Raw genomic sequence first — 22,892 nt, forward strand, 5'->3', positions numbered from 1 at the left:
GAAAAACAAAACCTTTAGGATAAACTTTAAATTAAGACAAAATTAAAAACCAATACAAGTGTTTATTTTAGTTTTCTTTAGCACTGTGCATTTTCTCAATTTACTCCTCAGATTTCACTCCCTTCTACATTAAAAAAATGTTTGGTGCCCAAGAAGAGTGAAATATGCATACGTAAAAGTATTTCTTTTTGTATTTGTAGATCATTTCACACACATTAGTGCAACTCTGCATAGCGTATAGTTTTGGTTCAATTTTAAAATGCACTAAACAATTACAGTAAAAAAAAATCAAGGCGATACTTTATATCGCCGTCAATTTAAGATGCTCCCTCATTTTTAAACATGTCAGGAATGATGGTATCAGTTGCAAAGTTTAATCAAAGTTGAATGTTCTATTATAATAATTGTCTTTCATGATTAGTTTGTACATAAAGAATTCAAGCTGGAAGCGAATGATGGTTATTATATGAGCAGCATCTTGCTGTTTGCCGCGATTTTCATACTATTCGATTAGTTGACTAACAGTCGACTAGTAAAATAATTGTTTGTGGCAGCCCTAGTTGCAGCCATACTGCTATGAAAGTAGGTCTTACTGTGTGTGGGGAGAAGGATGGTCTATTTGGGCTCTGGGCTGACGATATGATGAACACCTCATCTGGGCCAAAATCAAGCTCCGCTAAACCGCTGGAGGAAAGGTCCAATTCGGTATTCTGGGAAGTGTCACCACCAACACTCACTGAGGAAAGGAAAGTGTTAAAACAAAAATGATGTAAAAATATAATACCACCTGTACTAAGAAAAAATTCTCTAGGTAAAGTAAGACATTTTTTTTCATCCCTTCCCTTTATTCAGTATACACTGCAAAGACAAGATATGTAATGTACTTTTGTTTTTTGGCAATTGTTGACTGACATTGAATTTGATGCCTGCAAAGTGTTGCAAAAGAGACGAGACAAGGGCATGCTTACCACTATGTTACATCACCTTTCCTTTTAACAACACTCAATCATCATTTAGGAACGGAGGACACTAATTGTTGAAGCTTTATAAGTGGAATTCTTTGCCAGTCTTGCTTGGTGTGCAACTTCAGTAGCTCAACAGTCTAGGGCAAGGATGGGCAACTTAACCGATGGAGGGGGTCACACATTTTCATCACCACTACTAGAGGGCCACAAAGGCTGCACATTTCCTGACCAGATGTATGACAAAATGCCATTCTTAATAAGGACAATATATGTGCATGTGGAACAAGATTTACTCCACTGATGTTAATACTGAAGAGGAGTAGCAGAAAACATGAAGACACTCTGGTTTATATATAAATAAAAATATATTGAACATAAAAAACTTGACCACTGATATACTGGCACAGCAAAATGCAGCAAAAAAAAAAAAAAAAAAAAAAAAATCTGTTGTTCTACTTATTACTTCAAAGTAATGGGCTTGTGATCGCTTTTCTTTTCAACACCGGTGTGAAATGATTTAGTTTCAATTTACTCACGTATTTTTATCAATTGTAAATTCAACGTCCAACTACTGGTTAAAATGTTCCTTTCTTTCCATCTACCTATTCACCATTCACATTATTTTCATGTACCGGGTACATACACCAAAACCATAGCTCACTACTTGACTCACTTGAAGATCATTCAATTGACAAAGCAGTTTGGAAAAAAAAAATTGGCTATGGAACATTGACTATGGACCAATCTGGGTTTGAGAGTCCTTGTATCCCACACTTTTGTTTTTTTGTTTCATATCATCAATGAATGTCCACGGCACATAAGGAAGACATCAAATTTAAACCAAATCAAATCAAACACTGACCAGAAGAAATGCCGAATGAGGTGCTGATAACGCTGCTAGCACAGTTTGCGCATCTGGGATGTGTGGAAGCTAAACGCTTTGTTAGCCACGAATAAGCCACTTGCGGATCTCATCTGCGCATGCGTGAAAATCAAGTGTAAAAAATAAGAGGTTACCAAATAACAAGCGTTTTGTTTGACAGAACATGTGTGTATGCCTAACTGTACATCGTAAATCCTGCAGGCATTGTTTAAAAGGCCAGGTGACAAAACGACAGGTGCACTTTGTGCCATGTTTAACTGCTCTAATGGAATTTATAGGCTTGAATATTTGTGTCATAAAATAAAATAAACACCATTGCAAAGCATTGTAATCCTCCAATCATTCTTCACAATTTCACGACAGAAAAACATCCAGACCAGACGGATGAAAAAGGTGGACTAAAATTGTACATTTCTTGACCACATTTATTTTGTCAATATCCTGAAACCGATCGAGAACACCGAGAACAGACTGAGGCTAAAGTACGGTAAGGAAGCTACCGGACACTGAAAAACTAATGTGAGACGCGACATGTGATCAGCCGGAAAGAAATAGTTTTTAATCACTATTTACGTTCTCCTCTCGAAACATGTTCAAGTGAGACAACGTATAAATGCCACCGTATAAGTGACTGTACGACAATGCTGCGGCTTGAATTGGTCAAAAAAATGTAGATATATGAGCCCCGTTCCACCTTCGAAATGTCCTGCTCATTATAGGCCAACATTGGATTTCATTCTAGGTCATTCAATATCATTGCACATCATTCAGTATCATTCCAAAACATTCCACAATTTCTTATTCAGTCTCACAGCCTTCACACGCATTTTTTTCCAGAAATTGCATTCTATAGACTCATAATATTTCATTTTCATTATCTTGCTTTGTTCTTTTCAAGGTGACTCAGTTGGGGGGGGACGGCGGCGTCCTAGCCCGCTATATTGACAAACTGCAACTGTTTAGAACTATAGTGTAAATCTTTTACGGCTTCATTAAGCAGTGTACTTTACCATGTCACAAAACTGAGAATATCTCAAACTTGACCAGGAGTTTGTTCACTCTACCATCAATTCTGTATAGCGCTCGCCCTCATTAGGGTCTATCCCATCTGACTTTTGAACGAGAGGCAGAGTGCACTCAGGACACATGCAAACAAACAACCATTCACACTCAGACTCTCACCTATGAACAATTTAGTCTTCAATTAACATGCATGCCTAACATGTATGTTTTTTGAATGTGGAAATCTGAAGACATGCTCACCACCAGCTCACTGTGCTGTCCAAGATAAGCAAATTAGCAGGAATCTAACACTGAACATAAAGCCATGTGAAAGTTCAATTCCCTATAGTGTGATTAATTCGAAGATGTTCCAGTGACGTTGCCATATCATATCTCTGTGATTTTTTTTAACAGATTAAAGCTACTGTCATTTTTAAAGACAGAATTGATTGAAATGTGTTATCGTTTTTATTATTTTTAATGAAGTCGGATATGTCCAATGCTGGGCCTTCTCACCTGTGTGCGGTGGGCTGTACTTGTTGTTTTCCTGATCCCTGATAACCTCCTGGTTGTTCTGACTCTCAGCCATCGGTTGGAGCTCACTTACCTCCGCCCTAGTGTTCTGTACTTCCTCTGGCACCTACAGCACAACACGACAAGTCAAGCTCAAACCCCAAACTGGACAGCAGCAGTGCTTTTTTTTATGTGGTAACACAACATAATATCCCTTCTCGAGTACCTGTTTGGTTTTGAATATTCAAAGTGACCATGTGGGTGTATTACAAATTACATGTCTAAAAAGAAAATGTGGCAACTATTTGCATGACCCCTCTAAGTTTTCTGTTAGAGATTTTCGGTGTTGTTGTGGTTGAGTTCAACAGACCTTGCTAAAGCAACAGGAAAGAGTGTAGAGTTGTGTTTGTACCTCAGTGCTGGTGGATGCGCAGGAGCTCTCCCTTTTTAGACACAGTTTGGGTCTGTAAAAAAAAAATTTTTTTAAATAAAAAAGTAGCATTTTCATTCAATTTCAAGGGGTTTTTTTTGCATTTTATTTGCCTTTTTGTGTGTTTGTAACCATTTGCAAGGCTTTCAATGAGGAAAATGAGATTCCGTACACCACTGTTTTGTTGTTGTTTAATGAATAGCAGATACAGTATTTAAGTAAGCACTTAATACACTTACAGTATCTAAGGTAACCACTAACTTTAATGTGGTATTTTCAATAACATTGTCATCATAACTGCTCATCTATTCACCCATTTTCAGTTGCGTTTCCATCCCTTTCTTAACTCCAAATGAGCCAATGAAGCATGCTGAAATATTTGAGCAAGTACCCACTTATTAAAAATTGCTCTTACAGCTGAATGAGCCCATTACCAAACACCGGCCAAGTGAGGGGAACGCCTGCTGCGACCCTCTCCCACCTTTGACTGTTTTTTTTTTAAACCAGAGGGGACCTTGGGAGTTAAACTCAGCACTACTTTTCAACATTCAAGACCTCGCCTCTCTCATCATGTTGTACTGATTTGTGGGAAGTCGTTTAAAATCATACGGAACACCTCAAGTGGAAAAGGCTGCCGCTGAGGCTGCTCATGGGCTTAAAGTTTCACGATCATGCATTTCCTGGCTTGCAAATAACTTGGGTTGTTACTGTTAATTGCGGTTTCACTTTCATTGGGCATGTGCTTTCAATTTCCTTGTCATAAATACTTTGAACCTGAGGAGTTACCTGACAGATTAAACACTACGGCCCTGATTTACTCAAGGTTTGCGTGCTCAAAAACGGGTGCAAACTTGACTGAGCACGCAAACAAATGTGGAAGCTGATTAGTTTTGTGTGTTGTGGAAGGAGTGTAATTGTTCCATTTAGCATACGCATTGAAATTGATCAAACTTGATACGGATGGCAACGGCTGATTTTGTGTCTTTCAATAGCACATCTGCGATTGGCTGTCGATAAGTTCAGGGTGTTCTCTGCCTCTCGCCCAAAGGAAATGTGGTACAGAGAATGGATGGATGGATGGATGAAAAGAACATCTGAAACAATCAAATGAAAGACGTGTGGATACTTTTCCGCTCAAGTAAACATTCTTGAAATGCCAACAAAACTTATCGAGACATATCGATTATTGATTTAATGCTATTCTGGAGCTTCTGAATGATCTAAGGCAGGAGTCACCCACCTTTTTGAAACAGATGCAATTCATGCATGCTGATTATTGCGGAGGGCTACCAGTTTGATACTCACTTCAGAAATAAATTTGCTCAGATTACCTCTGATCATGTTAATAATAAAAATCAATGACATTTCTCTATGCGAAGACACTGATCATGGTAATGATTTCTCACAATATTTCAAGGATAAATTAACGAGGAAACTGATAAATATCAATATGCATCAATTTATTTTCTATGAATCCCTCTGCATGTTTACATTTTCAAATGATCACCTCTATAGCAGTCACAATGTTCCATTCCTGGTGAGCTATTTTTAGAACAAGCCCACAGACTACTCACGGTCCTTAAGGAGCTAAACCGGGCGCGCCGGCACCATGTCTAAAGGACGACTTAGCCAGTCACAAGAAGGAGTCATGCCATGTCACCTTCCTTTCAACTTTGCATTCGTGCATCCTGGTCATTTCAGTGCACTGTGACAATTGGTGTTGGCGTCTCCCGGAGCAGTTTCGTGGGTATACTGTCCCAAGTTTTAAATGCAATCCTACACAACATGGGCAGATACATCGAATTGCCAGCCACGAAAGATGAGTTCAATCAAAAAAAGCACGGCTTTTAAGCCGTTGCTGTCTTCATTTACCGGCAGCTTCTGTAAATCAGTTCTTTGCCACGTCCAACTCCATCACTTCAAACTTCATTTTGGACTTCCAGTGTTCACCCAAATGTTCCATGGTGAAAACCATGAGAGCTGCCTAAAATGCAAAATGCCCTTTTAAGTACTGAGGTCTCCATCACTTTTTACACTAGTTGCCAACAGCCTGCGTAAGTGAACATGTGGTTTAATCACCCGCTATTTGCGATCTTATCAAATCAGGCCCTAAGATGCACAGATGCACCAAAAGTTGTTTTCAAGATGCTGACATAACTCTCTACCTCAGGAGGGCGAAACAGCCATCGTCTTCAAACAAACAGATAGTATTACAAATCACTACACTCCCAGAGTTTGTGTTTATTGTCTCCTGCGATGACAAAGCTAGTAAATTATAGCCCGTGACTGTATGACAATGCTACTGGCACCAAATTCAAAGCACACAGAGTTTTCTTTCCCCCCGTTGTGCCTTTTTCACCCCACTTTCCCGCCCATTCAGTTTCAGGCAGCCTCTCTTTTGTGTGCAGGAATTGAGGCCAGGTGCTGTACCTTGAATGCCCCACTGACTATAGGGAGAATGTTTCACATCAAGGGAGCCGCACAGTTGCTGCCAAACCGAACTAATCGTCAAAGGTCACCGCATCACGAACTGGGACTTCCAGCTGAGTCAACATAAAACATTTTTGCCTGTGTATGTTCTAGGTTGAGGATTTACTATTATACCAGTACATTTTCAATATTTCTGACAAAAGGCAGAACGGTCAGTCTGCAATACAGAGCTCAAAGGGGAAGTAAACAAAAAAAACTTTACAATAATATGTTCTAGGTGGCCCCACAAGTGTAAACACAATATGCTGATTAATATTGCGTTTGCGGAATATGAATTAAGCGGCAAAATTCACCGGTTTTTATCCATCTCAGGTCGTGGCCATTTTGACACTTGCTAGCGACTGAAAATGACATCAACACTGCTAACAACGACCAATCACGGCTGACCTGTTTTCTGAATCTGAGCCGTGATTGGTCATTGTGAGCAGTTGTGATGTCATTTTCACTCAACAGAAGACAAAATGGCCGCCCCCAGAGATGGCTAAAAACGAGTGGATTACCACTTATTCCACAAACGACATCACAGTCGCTCAGGGATCAGGTAACGACCAATCACGGCTCACTTTTGAGGTTTTTTTTTTTATAATGGCAGACTGGAGGCGGTGTGCAAAAAGAAACAAACAAAATGGCGAAAAAAGGAACATAGATTCGGATATTTCAGTTGCTCTCCAGTGGAGCTACGATATTTTTTTTGCCTTTTCTGAGCAGAGAACAAACACACATTCACATAATATGCCTCCTTCGACATGACTTTGACAGCTTTCCCCGCCTCCAGGACGGACCTGCGCCAGTGGACTGAATCTTGACGGAAGCATGCGACGATTGAGCGGGGTCTGGTTCTAGTGTGACGTCTCGCCCGGTCCAAGAAATAAAATGATATTTATCTGGTCGTCTTACAGCACACGACTGTTGTCAGTTTGAGAAGGCTAAAGTGGGAGAAGCGAGCTTCCACGCTGGGATCCTCTTCTGCGAGTTTACATATGAAATCCCCCACAGCCCACACCACCGCTTCCCCTTCCGTATTCCCCCTGCTTGTCCTTTTTGCTACACTGCTGCTGCTCTCTCTCACTAGTAAGCACAGACAGAGAAAGCTCTGCCGCTCCCAGTAAAAAAAGAGGTGCGTGCGCCTATATGTTCCGTTGGGAACTGAACCAAAATTATCGAACCGATCGGTTTGGACGTTTTTCAAAAACCGTTCCACCCCTACTGTATACTTAAAGCGGAAGTCAACCCAAACATATTTTTTTCAAGAATATGTTCCCAGCAGGCCCACTATTTGAAACATGGCATTCTGATTAATTTTGCGTTTGTGGAATATAGTTAAGCAGCAAAATGCACTCGTTTTTAGCCATCTCTGGGGGCGGCCATTTTGTCTTCTGTCGACTGAAAATGACATCACAACTGCTCACAACGACCAATCATGGTTCAGATTCAGAAAACAGGTCAGCCGTGATTGGTCGTTGTGAGCAGTTGTGATGTCATTTTCAGTCGACAGAAGACAAAATGGCCGGCCCCGGTAGCGACCTCAGCGATGATGTGCCATGCACGGGCCCTATTTTTCAACATAGAAAGGTGCTGCTTATAAATGTTTTTTTCATCTTTTCTTTTTTTTTTTTAAATCGAGTGGGTCCAACTTATATAAAAGCACGCCTTATAGTCTGGAAAATAAGGTATGTGAAAGCGGAGGCAAATATCATTTACTGATAAAACTGGCATCACTGGACAAAAAAGGTCAAGGGGCATTTCACTTATGTAGGAATCATGTGTTCTAAATGTGCTTTACCTGAATATGACGCAGAGAACACTGATAAGTATCAAAGCGAAGAAGGCAGCTCCACTCACAGCAGCCAGTAGAGAGTCTACCTTGGCAGACGGGGAAACAAAGCTTCTCCGTTCGCCACCTGGCTTGGTCAGATTGTTGTAGTGGAAGAGAAGGGCAAAGCCCCGGCCCCAGTGAGTGGTTGTGATGAGCTCCATGATTACCTCCACCATCTCCTGACTGGAACCAAACACCAGCTGACTGCTTGGAGGTCGGTTTGACCCACAGAACCTTGACGAAAAGGTGATGAGATCTGAGATATAGAGAACATCATGGGGACAGGCATCAAGCCCTGACTGCTGCGTTTCAGGGCTCACAGGTGGAGTGTCGGTGGTTTGGGGCAAAGCCATAGTCATGCTTGGGATGGAACTAGGGTTGAAGTCCATCCCAAGGCGGGAAGAGGAGGCCGTGTTGATAGCCTTGTCAGTATTCAACACGGCTCCAGGAAGGAGAAGGGAAGCGGTGGGTGGCGATGTAAGACCAGAGGAACGAGCTATAGATCTTTTGGCCGAATTTGAGACTTTTGTTGACAGTTCGTGGACCACCCCCGGCTCCACCTCGCTGGCTTGAGAGGTCTGTTGGATCTTTGGGACATTCCTCTGATCAATCTGGTCAAGATCTTCTGATGAAGGCTCATCCAATGAAAAACTGTTAGGGGCATAAGTCAAATCATCTCCATCGTCCTCCTCATAACTAGAAAGGACTGAGTACTGTGCAGAAGATCCATGGCTTTCAAACACGTCAAAGTCAAATATCTCAAGAATAAGCTGATAATCCACAGGTACAAAGAACTGCCAAACACAGTGGGTCCCAGAAGAGTAGTTGTAAGGGAAGCCAGGGGACAGTATTAGTCCTTGTCCGTCCACCACATCCACCTTGGCACCACAGTCAAAGTAAACCTGCAAAACAAAGTATGAGAATCAAAACTCTTCCCTAATGTTGGCTAGTTCTGAGATGTCTATTAAGCAACTTGGAACACATTTTGAAGCACTGCGGTTAATATTGCGCTAACTATAATTAAACTTTTAGATTGGTACCTCTCTCTAATTTCTAACTGTATTGCAAGCCATTTTCTGTCTCTACATTAATGAATCAAGCTAACATGGATTAAATCAGAAAATCACTTGTTCTGGCCTTGGAGATTTGATTATTGATGTACACAAACAGAGGTCTTTTAAGTAAACGACACCTACCCCATTAATCTTAAGCATGTTGGCTATAGCACCATCCTAAAAGTCATGTTTTTCCAATATTGGCCACGGTGTTATTAAGTTCTCAATGTCGACGGTACAAATAACCAGGTTATATATCATCAAATAATACCCTTGATTGAAGTCTAATAGTTTCCTAATATATAGCAGCTTGGAACTGAACTATTCAACTCTGTTCTTCTGCCTTTATATTAAGTGTTTTGCTCATGTGGGTTTCTTGGGTGACCCGAGGGGAGATTTTTTTTTTTTTTTTTTTTTTTTTTAAACACACTGGCTGTAATTCTTCACAGGTGGTTGGGGCTGGAGGGGGACCTGGGGCCTAAGCAGAGGCAGATGTGTGGCTGGGCCAGGGAACAAAACATCAGACCTTTGTAGGAGACCTTGTGTTTATGAGTTCTTGCGTTATCCTCGCTTTTGGTCTGTGGGAATGACCCAGATTGGCAAACACCAATACCAGACAGGTAACAAACAATATGCGATTTAGACTGGGCTCAAGGAATATTAAACCAGTTTGAGAACATCATTTGTGTTGGTGAGCGAGAAAGAGTGCAACAGGACCACACACAAATCTCAAATTATGAATCTTGAAATTAATTAAATACAATAAAATGTAACTTGATGGGAATAAACTCAGATTGAGTATTTAAAGTGGAACTAGACCAAAGATGTAAAAAATGTGCATATTCCTTTATAAGCTGCCTTTTACTTACATATACAAAGTACCTCATATTTATTATATTTACAGTGTATGTTACAACCAATCGCTTACCAGGGGGTGCCATTTTAAGGTCTTTTCACTCTTTGGAATTCGCGAGAATGTGGCGAATGTTCACCAATTCCTGCCTGCTTTATTTACTAAGAAAATTATGCAGTTAGTAAATATTCAGCAAGCTACATATTTGATTACATTACATGTACAAAAGCTACCAGTACATAATAAACCATGTACTCACCGAATCGCGAGCCGATCTGGATGTCTTTTTGCAAATCTTTCATTTCAACAAGTTGATGGACAACACTTTTATTCTTCACTATACATTCTTTAATGGCAGTTACATGCTTTCTCTCATGTATGGTGTACACAGGGTCGGAGGATTAATTCCATTGCTCTCAACAGTCCCTTAGTCGAGACAATTTAATAGCCAGCTGTATTAGCAGGCAATGCTCTACTTGCACTTCAACTTCACTCCCAGTTTGCTCCTGAAAATTATTTCGCCCAACATGGCACTGGCCTTATGTAGATGAACTATTCTGTTTAATTCTTATTCCACAAACACAATGTTAATCTGAGTAATGGGTTTTTACAAATGCTGGCGCATACAACACATTATTGCTTCAATAGAATTGGAGGTTTAGTTCCCCTTGAATGCATCTGGATAAGTTATAGTACATACTGTATGCAATTTATCACAACAGTTGCAACCACCATTGAAGTGCATCAGTCACTGTATACATGTAAATGACTGCTTCTGCAATGTATAAAAGGCCACCGTGTCTTTGACTATGTTCAGCGCAATGGACTCCGGGATTGCCTTCCACCAGGCCCCATTTGTTATATCTAAAACAACGTAACATAATTCCGCTTGTGTTGTCTGTTTCTTGGCGGGAGTTTTCCCTTCCGTGCTCCACGCTTTGGTTTGAACAGTCTTTAAACATACAGTATTTTAGAGATTCTGTATCTCGGCTGGCCTGGGGAGGCCTCGGAAGAGTTGAATGACGTGGCTAGGGACAGGGAAGTCTGGGCTTCCCTGCTAAAAATGCTGACGCCGCCACCTGACCACAGATAAGCGGTGGCCACACCTAACAGCTACTACTGTGTCAAAACGTTTGACTGGTACGGTAAATCCTAAAGCGAGGATAAAAACCTTAGCTGTGGCTCGCTTCACGACATCAACCGAATGCAATGATGTTCTAGAGAAGGTAGGTACAAAATTGTCAAGAGTGTGTACAATAAGGTGCAAACCACTGTTAACAATCAAGGACAGATACAGTAAACAGATTAGATTTCCACAGAAAAACATCATATCCGTTGGAAAAATGAAACCAAGGTTATTTTGATGTTGATGGGAAAAGAGAAGTATGAAGAAGGAAATAAACAGTTCATAACCCAGAGCATCTCATATTCCTAACACAGTTGAGGTAGTGTTATGGAATGCATACATAAAACTGCAAATGGAACAGACTCACTCACTGAATTATTACTACTTTTATTGTATTGTGACATGAAGCTAACGGAAGTAATAAGATAACCTTGTGTAGGATACTCTCCTATCACATTCAGTCAAATGCTACAAAAATAATAGGTTATTTCAGAGTGAAATTGAATAATGAACCTAGACATACTAGGTAAACAACAAACATACTAGGTATGAAAGTGTTTCATAACCACACTGAAGGTACTGAGGAAAATATATCAATAATATCAACTTCCTCCTCTAATTGAAAGTTCTCTCAGTGAATAACTTTAGTAATTGACATTTGAGGGTAATTGCATTAGAGCACGACATGCTGCACTTGCACTGCCCACTCACTAGCACTCCAGCGTGTAGCCGGGTAACTGAGTAACTGAGGCTGAGTTGAACCCACGTATTTGGTTGGGTTGGGTGGGGGGAGTTGGGGTTCGGGGGCTATTAGGTAAACAGTCATGCTTAGGTTACTATACTCAAACACTTAGCTTTAAGACACACAAAGTCACTTTTAAAACTTCATCTCACCAACCGAACAGTGACAAGTGTGGAAATTGTAATCAATATTTAAGGGGTCCAGACTAACTTTTTTAGCAGGGAGCGCAGATGCACCTTAAGAGTGCCTGCCTTAGAGTTGTAATTTCAGCAAAAATTACAAAGAGACATTGTGTTTGTTTGGGCAGACATGACAAGGATGTACTGCTGGGTGGAAGCAAGCTATTTCCCTCCATGCCCATGTTACCCCATTTCTGAAAATCATACTCTGGGCAGCAATTTGTTTGTAATTTTTAAATCTAAGTTACACTTACTTTGATTGAGAATTTCCAGTGTTATTGCATTGGTAACAATCTATGCAGTCATGCCAAAAAAGCCATTTGCATTGAACTATAAGCCGATTTGGGGCTTGGAGTCTTTGTAGACGGGTTGCGCAATGAGGTGAACCGATTCACAATATGTCAGGAGGAGGAGTATAGAGGTTTCATTCTAAAGCAGAATTACACAATCTCTCGTTATTTATTCTATAGAATTATCTTTTAGTACTTAGTAAGCAACATATGCTGGATATAAGTGTATCTTTAAAAGAGGTTAAAAATGCAAATTAAGTGTTCAAGAGAATGTACTGTCTCTCCCACCGTGATAGGGCAGCTGGGAGGTCCCCTGCACTGGGATGTGCATGGTAGACTACACATGAAGGGGCCCCAGAGTGCCACAGTGTCCAATGGAAATGGGACATTCTTATAATGCCAAACATCTTAGTTCTGTTACATCACAGGCCGCTCCACTGGCGGGCCGCTAATTATTCAAAGATGCCTTTTCTCATGGCACAACAATGGGCCGCAGTGCCGTTTTGGTGAGCGATAATATTTTAATGAAGTGATGCTAATCGGTCGAAGGCAAGCTGAAAGTTTACATAAGAAACAACAGGTCATTGCGCCCCAGTTGTGCCACTGATGGGCTCCTCTGGACAGAAGCAGATCAACTGAAAACAATTCTCTAAAATGACTTGACTTGTAAAGTGAAACATCAGATTAGTTGCTGTTTATATAGGAGGGCCTTGACAAGTGGTATTGTTTTTACAATTTCATTTTGCATCAGCACATATTGAAAGCAGGAGAAACAAATGTGATCAGTGATAGGGCTCATAAAAGAATGTATTTATTGATCCAAATTTAAACATGTAATTTAAAAAAATATTGTAGTGATCGTAACGCTGGTATTAGAAAAATGTTGCTATGATTAAAAAGACAAAGCAAACTATAGCTATACAGTATAGGACCTCTGTCTTAATAGGATTAAGCCACACGTTCGCAATCTGACAGTCTAAGTGTTTGGCTGCAAAAAGGATTTTTTTTTTTTTTTTGTGAACCACCCAGGCTGACGACACCACTGTGAAAACTTTGCAACATGATCTGGCTTCTGCTAAACCACACACACTCATCTGGCTCATAAACAGGCTGGCGGGCCTCTCAAAAGGGGGCAGGAATCCTCACCAGGCCTGTTTACTGGAGGAGAAAAGTGGCACTGCTTCACAGGCTAGCGCTTCAGCAGCAGCAGTCCGTTCAGAACATCAATCACACATATATTCTTCAGTGACTATCTTGGACAACCCAGCACACCAGTAATTTATTTTGTACCCTTACCCAACTTTAAATGTTGTTAGTTTTATTCTATGTATCCCTACCCAGAAAAAAAATGTTTTGAGAGTAAAAACACAAAACTCCCTAAATTAAGATATACATACACGTAAAAAAATGCACGTTGAGTGAATTTAATAAACTAAAACCATGCAAAAGTTGTTTTTAACTGTGCTCTACTGTCAGTTTGACAAAAATACTTTTCTGCACTACATACAAGATAAATATTTGTACACGAATAATCAACCTGATTACCTGATCCTAAATCAGAAACTAAGAAATGTTAGAGGATTCCAGGGAATTGGAGAAGTAAGGGGATAAAAGCCCCATGTCAATATTTTGTTTCTCTCCCTCTGCAATGTGCTGATATCAGAGATTGCAGAAAAGAGATACATTCTTATAGCTGTGGTAAGCGCTGATGCACAAACCCACTTTTTAACACACACGCCTTGCCTGTGGTGTCAATGCCTCCCCTGGTGGGCTCCTGACAGTGGATGCATGTCAAACTCAGAGTATACAAACAACCAAATTAAGCCTTGGCATTTCCAGGGTCACCCTCGTTTTCCACTTGGGTGCCGACTCAGCACATTTTCATCACCGTGGGCATTATGACAGATTTATGAAAGGCTTCTTTCAATGCAGTCATGTTTGATCAACATTTTATTTACAAGGCTTTTTTTGGCTCATGTTGGATGATACTCCTATCATTTGGTGGAGAGTTGGAAACACACGTGTGAGTGAGTGAGTGAGTGAGTGAGTGAGTGAGTGAGTGAGTGAGTGAGTGAGTGAGTGAGTGAGTGAGTGAGCGAGCGTGCGAAGAGGCAGATGCAGGCTCTCCCATCCATGTTTGGGGCCCAAACCTATTAACCTATTTTCCCTAGAAGGAGCTTCTACCGCTGTGGTGCCTCTTAAAATGAGCTAGTGTAACCCTGCAGAGAGTAGTTATCGTTATCATCAATACACTGGTTAAAAACAGTTTTGACAATTTGTTTCCAGATCTCTGAATATGACCATTGTATTGTATCTACAGAATGATAATTATTCTTCACCTCCATTGAAAACCTCTACGGTGAAGGGCCATACTGTTCTTACAGTCTAAGGACATTGCTTCAACATCATCATACATTTCATTACTCTTCCTTCTGTATCCTCCTAAATGAAGGTGAAAGTTATTGATTTAATTAATTAATTTAATTTCCCCCTAAAACGAAACCCACTGACCCGAAAAAAAAAATGGTGAAATATGTACTACTGTATTTTCTACATTTCAGTGACTAAACATGCGTAAGAAAGAATAACTTCCTTTGTTGAGAATCAGCCACTTATCACAGGTAACTGACATGACTCAATTCTCATTTACTGCGCGGCAGCACGGCACTTATACGTAGTTTGACGATGAGCGTCTACTGCCTGTATGAGGTAGCTTAGAGTGGGTTGTTCCACTGCGCGAAACTGGACGGTCATTGGATAAATGCTGGCTTTACGCCGCCCATCAGAAGCTCAGTGTCTCTCGAAGCCTATGGGGCAGTGGGCTGGCCCGGACGCTCAGCTTCTGCATACAGTATATGTATATACTGTACATATACAGTATATATATATGCACATACATGATATATACACATACATATATGTGCCATTCTACTGAATTGGTTCAAATTCAGAGTTGGAAAATGTGTGAAATGTATATTTAATTTCAGAAAAACCTTTATTGTATTCATGTTGCACCATATCTAAGGGGCACAAATATAGTAAAAGTATAGCCAATTTTCAAATAGTATTTTCTAGCTTTTCCCTAATATCTTGCCTGTCCCTAAAATGTGTCACTACCGAAACACATAATTACAGAACAATAAAAATAATTGTACTAGCCGATTCATATTTTTTTCCATTCCCCCCTCTACACAGTATTTTTATAAATTAATATATATGGTTTTGACATCAAAACCAATCAAAATGAATTTTTAACAGAATTTAATGACTTTTTCCGAAATAAATAAAAATGTATATGCTATTTTTCATTGTAAAATGTAGAAGGTCGATCATATTGACTTCAAAAGTCATCATTAATTAAAACAAACATACGCTTAAACAATCATTATCAAAAATTGTTGGTTGATGATTCAATACGTTTTATTTTTGTCAAAACATCTGTTTTTTTCGGTAGTGACTGCAACATTTCAGTAGTGACCATATTGTTGCTGCTGTTGCAGTAATACGTTGTGTGAGGGTAGCATTGTAATCAATTAAATAGTTTCGCTATATATTAACTTTAACGTGTATTATAACTAGCCATCCATCCATCCATTATCGATACCGCTTATCCTCACAAGGGTCGCGGGGCGTGCTGGAGCCTATCCCAGCTGTCTTCGGGCAGTAGGCGGGGGACACCCTGAATTGGTTGCCAGCCAATCGCAGTGCACACAGAGACAAACATCCGCACTCACAATCACACCTAGGGGCAATTTAGAGAGTCCAATCAACTTACCATGCTTGTTTTTGGCATGTGGGAGGAAACCGGAGGACCCGGAGAAAACCCACGCAGGCACGGGGAGAACATGCAAACTCCACACAGGGAGGCCAGAGCCGGGATCGAACCCACGACCTCTGAACTGTGAGGCGGACGTGCTAACCAGTCGACCACCGTGCCGCCGTATTATAACTAATGAAACATTATTTTTTCCATTTTCTACTGTTTTGTGCTGTACTCGGGATCGCAGGAGGTTGGAGTATATCGCAGCTGACTTAGGGCAAAAGCAGGGTACACGCTGGACCGGTCACCTGTCCATCACAGGGCTCTTCATCATTGAAAACCTGTGGTTTCACCTTCCAAATGAAAATTTAATTAGAATGACAAACATTTTTGTAACACACATTTCCCTGAATGTATGTTCCCTCTCTCTCTGTTTTTTGAGAGACATCCGGTGGTCTTGTATTTTCTTCTGTGCTCTTCTGACTTTCCTTTGCTCTCTGCTGGATAATTCATTGGTAGACTTCAGCTTTCCTTCTGCCTTACATCTCTTATTTTTTTCTCTTTCCGTTATTAAATATTCTTTGGATTTCACTGGGTCATTGTAACCCTTCGCCTGTACTCTGTCTCTGCTAGGCTTTTTGGCATTTTGGTGTTTTTCACTTCAAATTAAGATAAAATATGAAATAGAATATTGTTAAAATCAGAGAGATCTATGTATGACATATGTATCTATGTATTATATTATTCAAAACTTACTTTATCCAAAAATAAACATCATATTGTCATACAGAAACCATTATGTCACAACCGAAACCTTTCTGTATGTTTCGGTAGTGACCGGTTTGGGTTTATTTTTCCCTTCAAATTAAGATAAAATATGAAATAAAATATTGTTAAAATCAGAAGGATCTATGTATGACATATGTATCTATGTATCATATTATTTAAAACGTTCTCTATTCAAAAAGAAACATCATATTGTCACTACCGAAACCATTATGTCACTAACGTTTTGGTAGTGACCGTTTCGGTAGTGACGTTTTATGATAGTTGTGTCCAGTGATGAACATGAAGGTAATGTCTCTTACTGGTGAAATTTCTGGGGATGTGGCTAAAACCAAGCCGTGCCTACAGACAAATACTCTTTGCGTTTCGGTAATGACATGAAAAGTTGGGACAGGTTTTTTTGACATAAAAACTTCTAATTTGAAAAAAAATCTACAAAATCAATGTAAATCTTTCACCATACATTTAAAAGCACCCAAAATGTCCTATTAAAGTAAAGTATTTTTTAAATTGGCAAAAATCTTCTACATTTTTTCATTAATTGAAATTTAGGAGTTTGAGATTGGGACAGCCACCTCCCAATAGGAAGTGACATAAAATATTACTTTTTATACATTCAGTTTAATAGCATCTCAATTAATGCCTTGTATAGAATCTCAATTAATGTCTTGTGGAAAAATAGATCATAACAAGATATTACTAATTATGCAAGGCTGAACACTTCATTGTTTTTTTAAAATTTGATTTTCATTGTGGGACAGCAATTTCAACCAATTCAGTAGGCTCATATACATATATACTGTATATACAGTGCACATTAGTATGTGTTATTAAAAAAAAAAAAAGATTTCATATTTTATATATTAGGTCCTCATGTGCTGCATTTTTTTTATTTTTTTATGACAGTGTTGAAAGTGACACCATTGCTGTTTTTAGACACCACGGGATACCGTATCACCGAATTATCGCCCAACCCTATGTACAGAGGTGGGCCTTTCGTCAGAGTGACGGACCGGTCCGTCAATCCGTCACTGGCGGACGCCCATTTTGCTGATAAGTGACGAATGACGGGACACCTTTTAAAATAGACGGACTGACGAATGATGGAAGTGGGTTTTCATCCGTCAATGTAATTGTCACAAACCGCGTCCGTCAGTCTGTCACTGATGGACGCCAATTTTTCAGAGGTTTTTTTAGGGGGACTGACTGACGGACCAACGGACCTCGGACTGACTAACGGACGGACTTAAATGACGGACTGACTGACGGATTGACGATTACAATGACAGATGGGTACCCTGGCGGCTGACGAACCCGAAATTTAGTAAAATGCCCACCTCTGCTTTTATATGTATATATATGTACACGTGTACATGTAAAATTTAATCTATGTGTCTGCCCCGCGATCCAGCTACATCGATAGGCACTGGACTGATACACCATCAATGCTGGCCAAACATCAACACAAACTAATTTTTAAAGGTATTGATCGATAGAATCAATATAATTTACAAAATAATTACAACAAAAATGCCCATTTCCCTTTTAATTTTCATTCAGGTTTGAATGTTATTTTTAATAAACTTGCATTTGTTTTTCGCTCATGCGCGTCTTCTCTGTTTGGTGCCAGAGATTTACATCAAGCACGCAACACAGATAATAATAGATCAACATAGCTAGAATATGGCGGTAATTAAGGAGGAGATTTTAAGACGAAACAATGTGTTTGTTTTTGTGGAAACACTTTGAATTTTGCAAGAATGGAGATCGTCTTGACAAGACGGTTGCCCTGTATAGCCTTTGCAAATGCCGATTAAAATATAATGGAAACACGACAATTTGTCAGCGTGTCGCCATGGCATCACAAACAGCTACAAACCTGTCATGAAACAGCCGTGCAAGGTATTGGCACAGACTAAAAAAGTGTTGCTGCCTTATTTATTGAAAAACTCGATCATAAATCTCCCCATGCACAAAGAACTACTTATTATTGCAGAGCATGCAGAGATCCGTCTAGCTGCCAAACATGCATGTAGCCCTGCTAACATTTTTGAAAAATAATATGCAAGCCTTTGACAATATTGTTTACTGTTACATACACTTGTTCTGTGAACAGATCCATCACAGCGGCATGTTAAATTAAAGTGAAAATATACAAGATTAGTACTTGTGTATATTTTTTTGTTCCACAAAAAAAGAATGTTGAATATTGTTCAAATAAGCATTTTATCCAAAGGGTTTGTTTATATTGATGTTTTAATACATAAAATGAACCGCTTATTCTGATAATAAGGTCAGTTAGTGTATAAAAAGAGAACTAGCTTGTTCTGTTTCACATTGTTTATGGTAGAATATTAAGAGAACCATGGTAGCTTGTTCTGATATCAGTGTTGTTGTTTTTTTACATTTTAGAATCAGTAAAGCTTAGTTGGTTTTCAAATAAAATCCAATGAAACGGCGTTCTAATCCAGCATTTGTTTACAAACACTACCACCATCAACAGGACAGGAAGGGAACATGTAAACATTTATTTACAGTTGGGCAAGTTTACAAATATCGCCCAAACATTCCACGTGTTAGTCTGTTTCTTACTGTCGTATGTACAAAATGTCCAGAATTGCATTAGCTGCTAATCTAGGAGGGAGGGATCAAACACTTCTAGCTCGTAATTGTGAAGCGGGTCTTAATGTCAAATTTTGGGGGTACGTTTCCGTAGTTGATTAAAAGATATTTCATGCTCCAATGAATATTTGTATGTGGGGTTTGGTGAAAGCAAGCTAGGGAATGTGTGTTCATGGTAATGAAGCAACATGTCACCCAGTACAACGCGATGTGTCTTTGATAGTTTTGGAACAATGGGGCTCTGTGGCAAAAAGGAATCCATTAGACTCTGGATACAACTGTTAGGAGCATCCACTCAAGCTTGGCATTGCCCTTGTCAGTAGATTTGTTGACAACAGGAATACTATACAGCATTGAACAAAACAGATTTATATGATACACTCACAGTGACCTGACTAGATTTTTTTTTAAAAAGAAAAAAGACAGAGAGTCTGCCACTAAATTCCAACTATTGTCTTCATGACACAAGCTATCAACTCAGTGTCCTAGCCTTTCCAGGACCACTTCACCATGCACTGAGGAAATAATGTTACTAAGCATTTTTTTTTGCAAGAGGGATTGTATCTTAGTGGCCCATTCATGTTCAACTGTGAGAGACTGCTGTCAGTTAATTCAAGGGAGGAATCATTAAAAACAAAGTTCATTGGGGTCCTATATTTCTGTTTAAACAGATTGCAAATAAATAATTAAAATAATTGCAAATCAAGCATTCTGAAAACCACTGCAAGGCAGTATAACAAACTTCAGTCTCTAGTCTGTACATATCCATGAATTAAAATGACAATGGGTACTGTTTCTTTCTGATGGGGATAGAATAAATCCAGAGCTTGTTTATGCTGTTCCAAAAATCAACTTAATACAAAAGGGGAGCAGAGGACAAAGCCATCATTTAGCATGCCCCTTCAGGCAGATAATTGCAAAGATAGTGAGCACCCTATGCATACAGGAACTAAAACTGCTGCTGAGCCGCCGTTGTCCATCAGCGGAAAGGACGACTCTTGACAGATGGAAGCCCACTGAGGATATCTGCCAATGCTTATCCTATGGCATGTTAATAAAAGTAAACACGGAAACATTAAAATCACTAACACATAAAGAAAAAATTCTGTAGAGGAAATCAGGACCTAATTTTGAACCAAACTGTACGCCGTTATTCAAACACACCCTCCCCCACATGTTTACATGGCTCATGTACCATTATTTAATACACAAATCAAGAATAGGTTGAAAATGTAATCTTTTAAACATGAGTGAATACAATTCCAAGATGAGCACCTTTAACCAGATCCCCATCAGAATCCATTCAATTATCTGTCTAAAAACAACTAAACGAACAGTTCTAAATCTGAGGAATCATTCACATTTCTGAGACAAGAGCATTCAGCATCTTTTGAAATACCATTTCAAGGAACTTTCAACAAACACGGAATCAGCACACAATATATATAAATTGTCATGTTCTTCTGAAAAGAAAATTGAAATTGACAATATATAACTTTAACCAGTCTAGTTATGAGCATAATGTACTTCTAATCAGTGTTTTTGAAACTGAATTGAGAAGTAGCATTAATAAAATAAACAACTGAGTGGAACAAACTCATATTTAAGGGTGCAATCGTCAATTTGCACCTTATTGTGTTAACCACGTTAGACATTCAAAGTCAAACTAAAAAACTTCCAACTTAAATGTCAAGTGACTGAGCGACAAATGTGACCCATTAACAACCCCTGGCTGTTTGCACACTTGTTGATCAGAGACAAATCTTTTTCAAAAGCTAAGTTTTATTTGTCTCAATCAGAGGTGTACAAAATATGAAACTGCCCATATTACAGTTTTCCTTTCAGCAATTTGAACTTTGGATTCTCCTCCTCAAATATGTAAGAGCAAAATAAATAACGCATGCAACTGAGTTGATATGAAAAACACTTATGAAAGTTTTGGCAACTTTGGCAAAGGTTGCTAGATTTAGACAGTGGTGCGATGGAATTCTAATTCCTTCCAAACTTGCTGAACACGGACACTAATTTGCAAAGAATTATAGAGCAATCACAAATGTTTGAACACTAAACATGCAAGTTAATTCAAATGCACAACATAAACAAATTCATGAGCAACGCGTTTTCCTGTGTAGTTTCTCAATTCAACGTGAACTTCATGACCGCCTGCACACTGATTCCTAAAACTACAGAGTGAAAAAGCACACAAGAAGACAGGAATATTATTTTGTGAGTACTGTTAAGCTATATCTAATTGTTGGATTTACAATGTTTTGAAAGCACAAACAATCCCAACTACATACTGAAAATTAAATGAAACAAGTCCTCTGATTTCTGTAGTGTATTCCATGCATATTTTGTCATTTGCTCGCCGGGCTTCCTTAAATACTATTTGTTTTATGAGGATTGTGACTTTTCCCAAGACGCAAACAAATGTTCAATATAAAGATTTACGAACGAAGTTAATGCCTTCTCGGTGCACTTAGCACGATACTCAACTTTGGCAACGAGATAAAACTTGACAATACGGTATGCAGTGACCATACTTACTTTCTGTGCAACGCATCCCACCAGGAAGAGCAGATAAACAGTCATGAAAACATGCGCCCCAAGCGACGAAATGCTAGTCATTTTTCTCCAATTGTTTCTACTATTTACGACCACAGTGAACCGTGTCTTACTCCTCTTCCCTCTCATTCACCTGAAGTGTCGAGAGCGCGCTTCCATCGTTCATGACACCAACACAGGACCAGACCCCCCTACTACTAAAATCTGGCTTGACCACATCCTTCATTATTACAATTCATTTTGAAACACGCTCAAACGCTGTTAATTGTGCAGTATTACTTTTTATATAGTGTGTGTTATTTTAGATTTAGTCTTAATTGCAATATATATGAGACCATATGCATTACAGATTTCAGCGCCAGTTGTTTAATTGACTTCTGGCTCTATGTAATTTGGTTTAATCTTAATGACTAAAATACAGCAGATACGTGTGAAGAGTTATGACAATGCAATCACTCACAAACTTACAAAAACGTAGTTTCATTTATTTTGGTGGGCATGTAAATGTGAGCCTTTTTGTTCGCATATGAAATAAAACCAACCCCGTATTACACATTGGTGTGGTCAGCAAGACAAGACGTAAAAATAGTCTACCGTGGCAAAAATAATTACATCTTCGAAACTATTTACTTTGTATTCTAGCACGTATCTGTGTGTAGGCGTATATAGTCGTTGTTTTTTGGAAATGCCGCTAGATGGAGCCACCGCACATACTGACGTATTTCCAAATCATTCAAACGTCAGAAATACGGTAAAATATGATGAATGGTGCGAAGGAACATTGTATCCACCTAAAAAAAAAAAAAAATAAATAA

General features: G+C 39.3%; 1 protein-coding gene across 3 annotated transcripts in view; it reads right to left on the bottom strand.

The window, feature by feature from the left end:
* The window catches only part of LOC147147770 (uncharacterized), a 39,140-nt gene that overhangs the window by 13,549 nt on the left and 2,699 nt on the right, over positions 1-22,892 (bottom strand). For 2 of the 3 annotated variants that reach the window (XM_086029838.1, XM_086029839.1), the window contains exons 2-5: positions 8,067-9,001; positions 3,776-3,827; positions 3,367-3,490; positions 594-736 (exon numbers count right to left, since the gene is read on the bottom strand). In XM_086029838.1, the coding sequence (XP_085885964.1) occupies positions 594-736; positions 3,367-3,490; positions 3,776-3,827; positions 8,067-9,001 (1,254 nt within the window). Of the gene's footprint in view, positions 1-593; positions 737-3,366; positions 3,491-3,775; positions 3,828-8,066; positions 9,002-22,059; positions 22,236-22,892 lie in introns of those variants that run through there. The other variant, XM_086029837.1, reaches the window with a different exon arrangement.

This window comes from Filicampus tigris, chromosome 5, assembly GCF_054856515.1.
Source record: "Filicampus tigris isolate MCC_2025a chromosome 5, RoL_Ftig_1.0, whole genome shotgun sequence".
NCBI classification, from domain to species: Eukaryota; Metazoa; Chordata; class Actinopteri; order Syngnathiformes; family Syngnathidae; genus Filicampus; species Filicampus tigris.